Consider the following 13,790-nt stretch of genomic DNA (forward strand, 5'->3'; position numbering starts at 1 on the left):
TTCCCACCGACGCGTTTAACAAGCGTCCTTTAGCGCCGCGACCAGTGGTATAATTGTGAATTTGATAAGACGTAGTGGCAAAAGCGTCATCCGGCTGTCGCTCCTCTATACGCTCGTACTCTCCTCTCTTTACTGATCCCTCTATCTCATTCTCTCGCTTGCTCTTTTTTTTTTCACCTGACAGCGGCTTATTTTATTCCTTTAGAGGAGCGCGGATGGGGGGCCGTTGCTAGGGTTTCTTCTCGGATTAGATCTGGTAATCCTCGCGTTGCTCGCCTTCGTTTTGTGATCTCTTTTGCTTTATTATTTTTTCTTCGAGATCGCGGGAATTTGACTGGAGCAGAGCGAAGGGGCTCTCTCTCTCTCTCAGTGAAGATCCGATCGTGGTTCTGAGTTCATGTGCTAATCGGGCAATGTGCGTTGGATCTGCGGCTTTTCTTTGCTTTTGCTTGTTTTTTCACATTATATGCTTGTTTTGAGTGTGATCCTGGTTGGGATTCGAGTGTAAAGGGTTCAAGACGTTGGAGATACGTAGGTTCTTCGGTTTGGGTAGGAGCTTGGAGCTTGACGTCTGGGGATTTGGGAACGGTAGGTCTCTTAGGAGCTTCTTCTAAGATTGATACGTTGTTTTTGGGATAAAAGTTTGAAGTTTTCATCGATCTTATGGTGGGTTTTGGTGGTAGATTTGGGTTTGAATAATGCTGCTTTGAAGGTTTCTTGTGTTGCGAGAGTTTGAAATGTGTGGTAGGATGAAATTAGGTATTTGCTTCTGAAATTGTGTGCCGTAGTTAAAGAGTTAATATTGCTTGAAATGTGGGAGATCTGAAGCTTCGCTTGGCTTAGTATTTGAATTTCTGTTCGTCTGTCTTGTTTGTGAGGAACCAATTCTTTAACTTTTCTGTGTATTGCTTCGAAATGATGTTTCATTTGCTAGAATTTAAGATTAGATGTGGTTTTCCTTTATAGTTTAGAGAAGTCCTAGTTAAATAGGTCGATCTGGGATTCTTTCTTTGTACGAGTGATGTTTTAGAGCACTTTTCTTATGTATGGTTTGAACTGGATAGGAGGGATTTTGCTTGCGGTGCTATTGAAGATTCTTCTTTCTTTTTTTCAAGTGAGCCTGATTGGTGGTTTTTGTGGAACTTTATTTTTCTTTATTTCTTTGCTTTTCTTTTCTTAGATGATAAACGTGTGCTAGAATTGATGGTAGGAAGCTTCATTGTGAGGGTACTTAAAATAATAATGGTGAATGAGATGGGTTAGTTCAATGTCTTGTTTGCTTGATGTTTAAGGTGGAGTTAAAGTACATTTTTTGGTTTCTTTTTTCCTTTCAAATTGCACAATTCCTACCACCTTTGTTCCAACTTAAAGTATAGTTGAGGACAATAATGCTTATTCTACATTAGAGCATTTAAGGCAATGTGTTCTACTCTCTCTCTCTCACACACACACTCTCAAACACACACACACACACATAATGGATTTTAATATCAATTGGCAGTTTATGGTGAAAGACCGTTTTGATGCAAATGCAGTCTTTGAAAGTGTTCACTTGGAGACATGGATAGTGAGTGTAGAAGAGATTCATGTTTTATTTGGCTGTGCTAGTTCTGGGAGACATTGAATAAATTGGGAGTGTATTAGGTTTTAGTATGGTTTAGATATATCAGGAGAAAATTACTTATTTTTTCTAGTAGCATTTTTATCTTTAACCTGCTCGTATCTATTTGAAGTTTTCTTTTATTTGAGATCTGACAAATGCTTACCACCACGGGTTGGTCGCTGCAGATACATTGCAGCTTATGCTGTTGAGGCTCACAGTTTTACTGCGGTCTCCTTATTGGAAACTGCTAGGGATAAGCACATTTCTGATGTCTGTAAAGTCATTTTCTGAAGTGAAAGTCCTTTAGAACACCAAGAGGAAAGTGCCCAAGGTTAATTATCCTCGGAATTAATTGTCTTAGAGCAACATAACAAGATGGAGGGAGAGATACATGCAAATACTGTGCTGGATTATGCTGTCTTCCAGATATCATCAAACCAAAACAGGTGATACATGGCTAACCATGTTACCCCATATATTTCCTGTTTACCATTTTTTTCATTTATTAATTGAATTTAGCCAATTACTAGAAACAAGCATACACACACATCACAAGAAAAAAGAGTTTGATTTTGTAGCAAGCAACTCTTTGATGATCATCATCAAGAAAAATGTGGCTAAACCCAAGATTATATTAACAAGACTTGTCATGTTAAAGATTTATCTTAGGTTTCATTATCACCTTATATTTACCTGGATTATGAGTTTGCTTATATTTTTTAAATTCTTTTTATTCCGTGATGCAGATATGAAGCACTTGTTTGCAGCAAGGGCAAAGCAGAAAAACTAGCTTCTGGGTGTCTGGATCAGCTAGCATTACATTTACCAGAAGCAAAAGGATGTCAGTTTAGGTCATCCGTTCAGAGCTTCCAATTACAACTAGTCGAAAGCCTTAAAGGGTCATCTTGGTTCACCAAGTCCACTATAGCAAGGTATTTATGTTGATATTAGATGTTATATGCACACACCTTTTTGTAGTTATGTTTATTGTGGACACTTTTGTTTTTCAGATTCTTGCATATTGTCAGTTCATCGGAAGTGTTAAAATCTGTCAAGGCAATTGAAAATGAGATGTCCCAATTGGAGGATACTAGAAGATTTCATCTTTCTCTTTATATCAAGGTAACGCTGTTTTTCTGTGTTTGACCTTTCTTTTTTTATTCTTCTTTTTTTCAAATATCCATTGTTGAAGCTCAACTTTTGTCCCTTTATCAGGATCATCCAGATCATTCTGGAAGTGAAACAGCAGGTATCTTTTGAGGGGACTCTTTGAACTAATTTTGGTTACACTATTGGCATATATATAATCATCATATTGTTTGACTGAGGTGCATGGCTATTCAATTTGCCAACCATAGAAACTGATTTTCAAAAGCTATTTTATATAGAACTCTTCTATTTTCTTTCACATGTATCGTTGGAAAGCTTGGTTGTTATTCCATAAACATGCATAAATTTTCTTTTTCTGGTTTTCTTTAGCATGTCTTTTGTTGTTTCAGGGTCAGAGAGAGAATGCTTTGAGAAAAAAAAAGCTGCATAAGGTTTACATCCAAGAAATAGTTAGATACAAGTTCTTGGGTGGTTCCAAGTACCTCATTAGTGCAAGAGCGCAAGTACATAAAGGGATGACCATTGTTGAGGCAACCAGTAGAATATGTTTGATTGAGAATTTAAAAAAGATGCCTATCAATGTGTCTTACTAGAATCTGGAAAATATGCCACGTAGGGCTGTCAAATAGAACGAGCTGTTCATGAGCCTGATTGACTTTGGCTCATCCCAAAGTCAATCAGGCTCATGAACAGCTCGTTCTGTTTGACAGCCGTGGGGATGATCCCAAAGTCAATCAGGCTAATGAACAGCTCGTTCTGTTTGACAGCCGTGGGGATGAGTTGAACAAGATCATGGCTTAGTCTTCTTGGGCTCAACTCAATTAAGCTTGAATCAGCTCATTTAATCTTCATCCCATTGCCACAGAAAACTTTGTCAGAATTGTTTACAGATTTAATCCAAGTTCCTTGTTTTCACCTTTTCTTAGAACATGTAGTACATTTTGAACTGTCATTTTTTCTGTTTTTTTAAAAAAAGCAGATAATATTCTTAAAGTTGTTGTCAAGCTTGAGTGGGTAAAATTCATGCTTCTGTTTTTCTAATGATTAGACAAAATTTTTGACATTTGCCTTCCCCTCCTGTATTTTATGTTTGTGATCTGACTTTGGTTAATGGTTGAATTGTCGTCATTTATGCATGATATAACCTACATAAGAACTATCTGTATGCTGCCACATATTCTATTGCCACATGAATTTAGAATGGTGAGGTACCTTGTTTTGTTATGCTTCTGCATTCTCATTTTCCAGTGCTTTAGGTCATGTTTACTAGTTTTTCAATTGGCTTCTCAAAATGTCATTTTCTTCTATCCCAGCAGGTGGCTGCTTGAATGAGGTGGGACTAACATCAAAAGTAATTCCCTTTCTTCACATTGCCATCTTTGGTTTAGTTTTTGTTATTTCTATCTCACAGAAAATTAACGTTTGGCTACTAAGAGCTTGTTTTGAATCCATCCACAGATAAATGTTGAAGCAGTGTCATCAGATGCTACAAAGTAAGTTCTCTAGTTTTTCCTACTTTTGTTGGATGCTGCAGTAAGCATAGTCTTAACTTAGCTACTAAGGTGGACACTTTCAGGAATGAGTTGTTGCGGGCAATCAACTTAAGGCTCACAGTACTAAAAGAAGAGCTGGCAGCTTCTTTTAACCGAGCTGCAGGAACGACTTTGTCCACTAAACAGATATCTGATGTAGAGGCATTTGCTCACCATTTTGGAGCAGTTGATTTGAGGTATGCTGTCACCATTTTTCCTATGATCTGTCAGGATACAGATTTAACCAGTTTGGTCCAATGACCAAGTTGAGTATTCCTCTTAATTCTCATGCATGCAGTTTCAAGGTTTGAGACTAAATTAATTTGATATTTTGACCTTTCCACTAATTTAATGATCACTTTAAAACATTGTACTTTTGTTTCTATCGGTTCCCCAGTTTTGGGTGCCTAGCATCTTATTTTGCTGCCTACTACTTATTCTTACTGTTCTTAAATTTATTTTCCTGGGTCAACCAAGTTGATTATCTATATTTTTGTGGTCATCAGGAAGTCATTGTTGAAGTTTTTGGCTCTGATCCCAAAGGATGAACTGGCAGAACCTGCAGTTGAACAGACAAGATGTTCAGAAGATACAAAGAACAACTCTGAAGATTCTACTGAAGCGATTTGTCAGCCAGGCCAACGAATCAATATAACAAAACCTTTCAATGATGGTGTCTCCCCGGCAAAACTTGCACAAGTTGAGCGTCAAAGCTCCTCAGCAAGTGAGGAGTCCTCAAGTGATGAAGGCCAGACTTGTGCTGAAAGAAGCCGGCCTCTTATAAGATCTGCATCACCTAGGAGGTCTGCTTCCCCAATGCGACGAATCCAAATTGGAAGATCTGGATCTCGGAGGGCTACTGCGCTTACCATTAAGAGCCTTAATTACTTTCCTGCCAGGGAAAGAAATCCATTCAACAGGGCTGCTGATGGGAACAACAGTGGAGATGAATCTGAGCAGACACAGAAGAAAGCTGACAACACAGTAAGAAGGATGAGTGTTCAAGATGCTATCAATCTCTTTGAGAGCAAACAGAAAGATCAGAATTTGGATATCCAAAGGAGGAGAGCTTCAGAAGTATCTATTAGTACCAGTAAATCTGTGTTAAGAAGATGGAGTGCAGGTATGGGCGATTCCTTCAACCACAGCCCTCAGCAAAGCGCCACAGATGCTGGATCTCAAAACACTTCCACTTGTGTAGCTCCAGAGACAGAGGAAAACAATTCGACTGAAGTGAAGGCTGAGATAAATTCTCCAGCAAGGTTGGGTCCAGATGAGAACACTCAGGATAGTGAATCATTAGAAGTGGTGGAGATGGCATCCCCTCCAATGAATGATTCTGCTGAGCTAGTAAAATCGCAAGCTGAGGAAATCTGTGACCGAGCAGCAGCCTCCGCTGAATGGAATCGACAGAAAGAAGCGGAGCTTGATCAGTTGTTGAAGAAAATGATGGAGAGCAAGCCTGGAAAATACCAGGATAATACTAGTTCTGGTGGATTTCAAGATGCTACCTGTGAGCAGAGAGGGGGCTTCTATAGTCAGTACAAGGAGAAAAGAGATGAAAAACTTCGAGCTGAAAATGCTGGAAAGCGTGCAGCAAAGGAAGCTCAATTTAAAGTGATGCAGGAAACCCTTGAACAGAGCAAAGCAGTAATGGCCTCGAAAGCTGGTGGCATCATGGGGAAACTTGATTCATCAAGTTCTTCGCAGAGACTACGAAGAAATTCGTCTCCACCTGTGTTAGCCAAGAAAGAAGTTTCAAAATCAGCAGGTCAAAGAAAAGCTTCACCAAAACCATCACCCTTGCTGGCTTCACGTAACTCATGGTCGTCTGGACCTTCACTGAAAGCTAATGGAGCACAACCTACTAAAACCTCCCCTCGGATGACTTCAAGTAGTGCCACGCCAAACCGCAGAAAGCCCCAGTCAACACCTCTGCAGACTCAACCAAGCCCCAGGACAGAAAAACCCATACAAAAAAGCAGGAAGAGATCCCCAACTAAGGCCAAGCCAATTATGAAAAGTCAAGAAGAGAAGAAGAAAACAATGACAAAAACTAGCAAAGCTGCAAAAACCAAAAGTCCAGCAACTACTGGAGATGACTCTGGTGCTGTATCAGCCAAACCAAGTTTCTACAATAAGGTTACAAAGAAAAATAGCGTGGTACCACTGGAGTCAAAACCCTTCTTGAGAAAAGGAACTGGAATTGGCCCTGGTACTGGCTCTGCAATAGCCAAAACTAAAGTTTCTCAATCAGATGATTCTGCAAAAAATAGTGGAAATCTTACTCAAATTGAAGAAAAGGAGTCTGCTCCTGTGACTGAGGAAGCAACCACTAAGGTACTAGAGGTTGATCTTGCCCAACCAGCAAATGATGTTGATGCAAATTTAGAAAATTCACTTGATAATGATTTGAATCTTGAAAAAACAGAAAACTCAGACCAGATATCAGCTGTGGTGGACAATGGCTTCCAGAACCCAGTAGAACTTCCTGTTCCTGAGATTCAACCAGATGAGGATATGGGCATCTCATCAGCTGCGTGGGTGGAAGTAGAGCATCAGAAAGTTTCTGCTTCATGTGACAATGACATGTCAGAAATCACTGTCTCACCTGGGCTTGCACCAGCAACATCATCAAGCCCCCGGGTCCGTCATTCACTGTCACAAATGCTGCAAGCTGACAGTAATGAACCAGAGATCATTGAATGGGGAAATGCTGAGAACCCTCCTGCCTTGGTCTATCAAAAAGATGCTCCCAAGGGGTTGAAGCGGCTCTTAAAATTTGCTCGAAAGAGTAAAGGAGAAGCAAATGTGACTGGTTGGGCAAGCCCATCAGTCTTCTCCGAAGGAGAGGAGGATTCAGAAGAATCTAAAGCTGCAAGTAAGAGGAACTTGGATTCCCTATCGAGGAAAGCTGGTGCAACTTATAGCAAGAGGGCTGCAGATTTGTGTGGGATGCATGATGTCTTATCAGGTATGCTTGATTTCCATAAGATGCATCTCTATTGTATTTTAGTAGTGTAATATACTAGTACCCATTTAGCAAGTAGACTTGCCTCAAAACATGGAGACTGAAACTTTAAGAATGTTATTTTACTCTCCTTGCTGTTAGGCATTTTCAAAAATTTAGCTTGAAATACGTACTCCTCTAGAGACCAGATAATGCATTCTTTTCATTAGATGATTAACCACTTGTCAGAATGCACTGACATCATATTTTCCTTTCCTAAAACTAGCAACGAGAACTTGTGATCCACCTGACAATAAAACTAGTGGCCATTTTGACATATAATTTGAGATTTTTTTTTCTTTCAATTGAGAAAATGCACTCCTATTTTTGTCTTGCACACTTCCCTTTCCTCTTTCCTTTAACCCTTTCTTTGCTCGCAACCCATTCTCTCTTGAAGATTGAGAACCGAAGTAAGCGAGCCCAATTTTGTAAAGGGTGTGTGTACCGTAAAACTCATGGAAGGGTGGCTCAGCGGCTCATGGACAGGCGGTTCAAGTTATTTGTGTTATAATGGAAGAGATTTCCCAAAAATTATTAGCTATACTCTCTATATATCCTATTATCATAGAAGAAAATAGTTGAATAATAATATAAACATATACAAGTTCTGGTATTATAAATCCATAACCCTAATCTACTGAAGTCAGCTGGTTAGCTCAACTTGGAAGAGGAGGCAGTTGGTTGCAAACTAACGATGCCCATCCAACTTCATGCTCCTTTGATCAAAAGAAGCGTTTAAGAGGATAATTTCATTCATGCAAACCGTAAACCAAGAAACATGTTGCACTAGTGCAAGCTTAATGCCAGTTTACCCAAAAACAAAAAAACTAGTGTTATGCTAATCATTCGCTAGTTTATTGCATTTATTGCTTTTTAATACGTGGATAATGTTCTCGCAGCTCAATCAAGTACAAGCAGCCACATATCTCTTGGTTATGACAAGTTGCGGGAACGACAGGTTCCAGTGACAGCCACGTCAACCAAGGGTAAGTTATGTTGCAATAAGCCTGCATAATTATTCTTGATTGCATTAATATTGGCTGTGGCATCATTCCTTTATGTAATCGCCCCACTATCCCCCTCATCTTTACTTCCAGCTTCGAGGTCATTCTTCTCTCTCTCAACGTTTAGGAGCAGCAAATCCAGTGAGACAAAGCCTCGATAATGCCCAGCATTGTTCCAAGTCATGGCGGAGATGGGTTGCCATCAAACAATTCCCCTCAGCCAGGTGTAGAGGCAAGGTCTGGTTTGAGGAAATTGTTTTTCTGCATCCAGTTTTCCTTGTATTCATGACTGTTTTTACTATTTTCTATAGTTTCGGTTTATTTTGTTATGTTTTCTTCTGTAAATGTAATATCTTAACTGTCTCAATGATTTCCTTCGGAACGTTAACATGGTTTCATGTAAGGGTAGTTCATGTCTAGAGAGAATGCGTGTTCAGCGTGTAATCACAACTATAAATGAATAGCTGTTATTTTATTCAAATTTATATTCAGCTTCTTTATATGAGAATGACGGTTTCAACTCTGCCCACATTTGCGATTTTGTCTGATTTCACCTGATACCAACCTAAATGTGTTGGTTAACCCTCAGCGGGCATAAGAAATTAAAACCCAGGGACTTTTACACCGGTTTTCGGCGATCTCCTGCTTGGACCTATCGATGCTCTGATCAGCCTTTGTAGTCCGCCCTTGCACTGTCCTGTCATGTATCACTCTGTCCTTCATAAGGAGGCATTAATTGTCACGCATTGCTATTGATAGACATGTTCAACAACCGAGCCTCCATAAATTTGATTCTACGTATTTGAGATTAGACATGATACTATTGATGGAGATAATTGTCATTGTTATTAATGGGAATGTCTAACTAGTGAGGGTTCGCAAATTTGATTCTACATATGGGAGATCAAGCATAATGCCCGGGCTTATGAGTATAAAGCTAAAAGGCTCCTTACGGCTGCCACCATTGTTTAGCACCCTCAGTGGTTAATATTTTAACACCCTCCATACCCGACCGCAAACCATAGCTTTAACATGACCATGCAAGTTTATAGCTGATCTATTTAGTTAAATTCTCAAGCAATACACTGACTTTTAATAGCTGGGCATTTAAACTCCGTTTCCGTAATTACGATTCTTTTGCAAGCTACAAATTTTCCTTTCTTTAAAAAAAAATTGGAATTGCGAGAGAAGGATGTTCTTTATTTATTTATTTATTTTGATAGTACAAGGAGCAGTAGCTTTGTGATTAACAAGTGCAAGAGGTACGAAAGACGAAATTGAAAAATACTGGTAGCATACAACAAAATTGCAGCAGCTGACATAACAAGACCGTACAAAAAACATGAGCAGAACACATCCCTAAAGAAAACGCAGTAAACTTCAGAAGCGACACGACGACACTAAAACTAAAAAGCACAGAAGCAGAAGCATCCTGGCATAGTGGCATGGGATTAAAAAACAGCTCCAAAGACAGAATAGAATAAGCCGACATTTGAAGCTGCTCCAACAGAAGAAAACAAGAAGATGAGCCAGCAGTAGAAATCCATAAACCACATGCTGAGGATAAACCACAAAGAAGTAGACATTTATAAAGCATACCACACTGAACCCACTGATCCGTAGGAGCAACGTAACAAGATACAGCAGCAATATGTGATGCCAGACCAAGCAATCACGTCAACATTGTAGCATGTCCAACCGAACACCTGATGTTGTTCAGTTTAAAATTCTATAATTTTAGGCGCGGTGTTTCTTTGGCAAGGTTATAAAAGAACGGAAGATGAAAAATATCCCATTGTTCTTGTTGCTGTGAATCTTTTCATCGCCTGTTCATTGGAAACGAGCACCTACAAAATAAAATTCACATTGATCGAAGTTATCTCCGATGGAGATCTTCCAATGTCTAAGTTAGAAGAAAAGACTAGACAACAGTAGTATAAGAATGGAGACAGAACTCAGTATATAAAAATTAACTTACCGAAATTTGTTGCCTTATCCTCTTTTTATAGAGTAGATCCCACATTTAACGGCGTAGAATCACAAGACGATAATCTCGTAGTGGGTTATTAATCCTCATGGATTACGCCGCGGTATCAGTGGAGTAACCATCCGTGACGGTTATAATATATTTGAATGAGTCGGCTGACTGTGCATCGGGAGTCAGTTGTCGGTTAGTAACTCTAAAATACCGACAGCCGAAGTAGTTTATTGTCTATAGAATCCAAACATCGACCGCCTACCGATCTTGATTCGGTGAGGGGTGTTTGGTTGGTCAGTCGAGAGTAGCGTCGCCAGTCGAGTTGGTAATCATTTTCAGGGTCGTCTTTGTTTAATGGGCCTGAGTCAGGTGTCGAGCGAATTGCGCCGGAAATTGGTCAGCGTATGGACGTCAGTCAATTTTACCCCAACAGTTGTCCCCCACTCCCGAGTTCAATGGCGAGTTGTCGCATGCGTAGCCACGTGATCAGTTGCTTTAGACGAGAGGAGTTGTTATCTATCATATCGAGTCTTGGTTCTGCCGCCACATTCTCCGAAATACGATCGATCATCCATTTTGTCATCCTCGAACTGTCGCATCAGCAAAGAGATCTGGTGTCAGGCGTCGTTTGCGGAAGGTGAGCCGGTGCCAGCTGTTACATTGGGAAGGCGAATCGGCGTCACGGGATTTAATTCTGGCATGTAGATTTTTACCACATGTCGGGGTGCCATTGGGTCGGAGACGTTCATGCAGATAGGGATGACATGGTTCAATTTGGGACAAGTGCGTCAAACCGTCGACCGATGATAGGTCCAGATGCTACCACGTGTCATCATCCAGCGTGTTCTCGATCTGACCGCTTTCATCTGGGCCGTCGAGCATTACTATATAAAGGGACCATTGTCAGCCAGGTACTCATCCCTCATTTCGTCTTTTCTGATGGGAGAGCTTTGTCAGAGAGTCGCTCTCGAGTAAAAACTGTTCCTTGTCATTTTTCAGAGCCTCCCAAATGGTTTTGATGGGTGAGATTCTTACAGGGGGTGGTTGGTTGGAGATTCTGGCTGACGGGTCCCTGTTGGATCCGGAGGTTTTCCTGTTATGTAGTCCGATTGTAAGTCGGTTTCGAAAGCGGAATTGTGCTTCGAGCCAATGTCAGCATTTCACCCCTGGTGCCGATGGTGGGGTCGACGACTCGTTATCGTGTATTCCGCGTCCCCGTCTCAGCTGCATAATCAAAGTCATTTTCATCGGCAGACAAAAATCTGAAGCCCGCCTCTAGCTCTGGTTGCCGATCGGGCTTCAGCAGGGAGGGTGCGGTCGTTGATTGCATTTTTCATGTAGAAGTGGATCAGGCTGTTGGCGTGGTTGGTCGGGTAGTATGATCGGCCAACCATCTTTGCAGTCTGATCCGATTTGTACCATTCTCGAGCTGGAAGATAAAGTTTGTTAGAGAAGCTGATTCAAAGTGGGTCCGCCGATTCTTCAGCAGAACGAAAGGCGGTGACGAAGATTAGTCAGTATTTTTCTTTCTTTTTTTTGTAAAGAAAGTTGTAATCGGACTTCAGTCCAACTTTGTAATCTTTTCTTTTTGATAATGGATGAAAATATTTTTCTTCAAGATAGGATTTTTGTTTGCTAAAATGTCTGTGATGTCCGTCCGTGGAATAATCTCCAAATATAGATCGTAGATCCGACCATTCCGCAGATTGTAAGGTCTGCTAGTCATATAGTTTCCAACGTATTTAGTTAGGATAACGATAGTAAGTCGTATATCCATTACCCGGACCTTGATTGGGTTTATACGTCGTATTATCTGATAAACGGTGGCAAGCCAAATATCTCTCGACTGGCCGTGGCGATGTCGGTATAATTCCAATCTGATCTTGATCGTTTTGGTATTTTGCCTTCCTTAGTTGATACCAAGTCAGCAAATTAGCCAGCCATTTGAACAGAAAGTTGACTATGGGGGCGATGCGGCTTTTGTGGAAGAAATCTGCGTGGCCGGCACTAGCCTCCCGTTGAAGTAGATACATCGGTTCTGCAAGGGAGTCGGGATGCAGTCGGTGGTCAGGCTGAAGGTTTCTGACTTCTTTAGAAAGTCAGGCCCCAAGCCGTGACATCGAGGATCCGACCTCTACAACGAGGACCGACATTTCATTAGAAGTCTGGTTTACGATTCTGACACATAGCTATATTTTCAAGTGCGTACAAGGATTACTGATAGTATAATTTTAGATTGCCGACGTTCCATGTTCGAGGAATAGCCGAACCTTCCAAAGTTTCGAGCCGATAGGCACCCAGTCTGTTTGTCTCTGTATTCTGTAGAGTCCTTCCCAGTTCGGAGATAGCTTTCCTTGATTTAGAGGTTTTGAAATTTCTACTTTTCTTAGAATTAAGTCTCCTGGTCGGAAAACTTTCAGCTTGACTTTGGTGTTATAGTACCGAGCTATCTTCTGCCGGTACGTGGCCATGCGAAGTTGAGCTTCGTGTCAAAATTCTGGTAGGAGATCTAAATCGGCTCTCTGACATTCGGAGTTGTTCGGTTCATTGTATTGCTCAACTCTTGTCGATGGTAACCCGATCTTGAGGGGGATCATCGCCTCCGTCCCGTAGGCTAAGTTGAAAGAAGACTCTCCAGTCGGTATACGGAGAGTTGTCCGATACACCCATAAGATTGGATATAGCTCTTCGACCCAAAGACCTTTAGCCTCATTCAGTCGGGTCTTTAACCCGTGCAAGATTGTTTGGTTGGTCATCTCAACCTCTCCATTTGATTGTGGGTGCCCGACTGATGTAAGCTTATGTATAATATGAAATTTCGTATAGAATTCTCTGAAGTCCTAATTATCGAATTATCATCCGTTGTCGGTGATGATGGTATGCGGCAGTCCGAATCTGTAGATGATGGATTTCTGGATGAAGTCTTCCATTTTGTGTTCGATGATTTAGGCCAGAGGTTCGGCTTCTACCCACTTGGTGAAATAGTCGATTGCGACTACTATGAATTTTTTTTAGCCAGACGTCAGGAGAAAAGGATCGAGTATGTCGATTCTCCACTGAGCGAAAGGCCAGGATGAGACAATGGATGTTAGTCGACTGACGGATTGATGCTGTATGTTGGCATACTTCTGGCATGGTTCGCACCTCCGAACCAAGTCAGCCGCATCCTTTTTCATGGTGGGCCAATAGTAATCTTGTCATAAAATCTTGTACGCTAGGGACTTGCCCCCTAAGTGGCTTCCACAAATTTCTTCATGTACTTTCCTAAGTGCATAGTTGGCATCGATCGATCTTAGGCACTTCAGTAAAGAAAGAGAGAATGACTTTTTGTAGAGACGACCATCCATCATCACATATTGGGAAGCTACCCATCGGGTTCGTTTTACTTCCGCAGGATCTTCAGAGAGGACTCCGTCAGACAGATATCGGATGATCAGATCTATCCAACTAGGTTCGACTGTTAGCTGCAACACTTTTTCATTTTTGTCGATGCTCGATTACTCAAGACACTCCATGAATGTTCGGCCCAGCAAACTGTAAGCAGTCATTGCCA

At 41.0% G+C, this 13,790-nt stretch overlaps 1 protein-coding gene across 2 annotated transcripts; it reads left to right on the forward strand.

Moving 5' to 3' along the window:
* The first annotated feature begins 270 nt into the window (after positions 1 to 270).
* On the forward strand, positions 271 to 8,750 carry LOC105044878 (uncharacterized). Of its 2 annotated transcripts, XM_073257487.1 has the most exons (11): positions 271 to 415; positions 1,789 to 2,049; positions 2,350 to 2,535; positions 2,614 to 2,725; positions 2,819 to 2,852; positions 4,027 to 4,064; positions 4,172 to 4,206; positions 4,290 to 4,442; positions 4,752 to 7,219; positions 8,155 to 8,241; positions 8,353 to 8,750. In XM_073257487.1, the coding sequence occupies exons 2-11, from the start codon at positions 1,979 to 1,981 to the stop codon at positions 8,418 to 8,420; spliced, it is 3,252 nt and encodes a 1,083-aa protein (XP_073113588.1). In that variant the 5' UTR covers positions 271 to 415; positions 1,789 to 1,978; the 3' UTR covers positions 8,421 to 8,750. The 2 variants fall into 2 exon arrangements, with proteins under 2 accessions (XP_073113588.1, XP_010921244.1); XM_010922942.4 differs by lacking the exon at positions 271 to 415 and having other exon boundaries at positions 1,834 to 2,049; positions 4,030 to 4,064; positions 8,353 to 8,744.
* The last annotated feature ends 5,040 nt before the right edge of the window (positions 8,751 to 13,790 follow it).

This window comes from Elaeis guineensis, chromosome 5 (assembly GCF_000442705.2).
Source record: "Elaeis guineensis isolate ETL-2024a chromosome 5, EG11, whole genome shotgun sequence".
Classification (NCBI taxonomy): domain Eukaryota; kingdom Viridiplantae; phylum Streptophyta; class Magnoliopsida; order Arecales; family Arecaceae; genus Elaeis; species Elaeis guineensis.

Coding starts and splice junctions, on each gene's coding strand:
- LOC105044878 (XM_073257487.1), top strand. CDS start 1,979: ATGGAGGGAGAGATACATGCAAATACTGTGCTGGATTATGCTGTCTTC. Junction 2,726..2,818: donor ATCTTTCTCTTTATATCAAG/GTAACGCTGTTT, acceptor TCCCTTTATCAG/GATCATCCAGATCATTCTGG. Junction 2,853..4,026: donor TTCTGGAAGTGAAACAGCAG/GTATCTTTTGAG, acceptor CTTCTATCCCAG/CAGGTGGCTGCTTGAATGAG.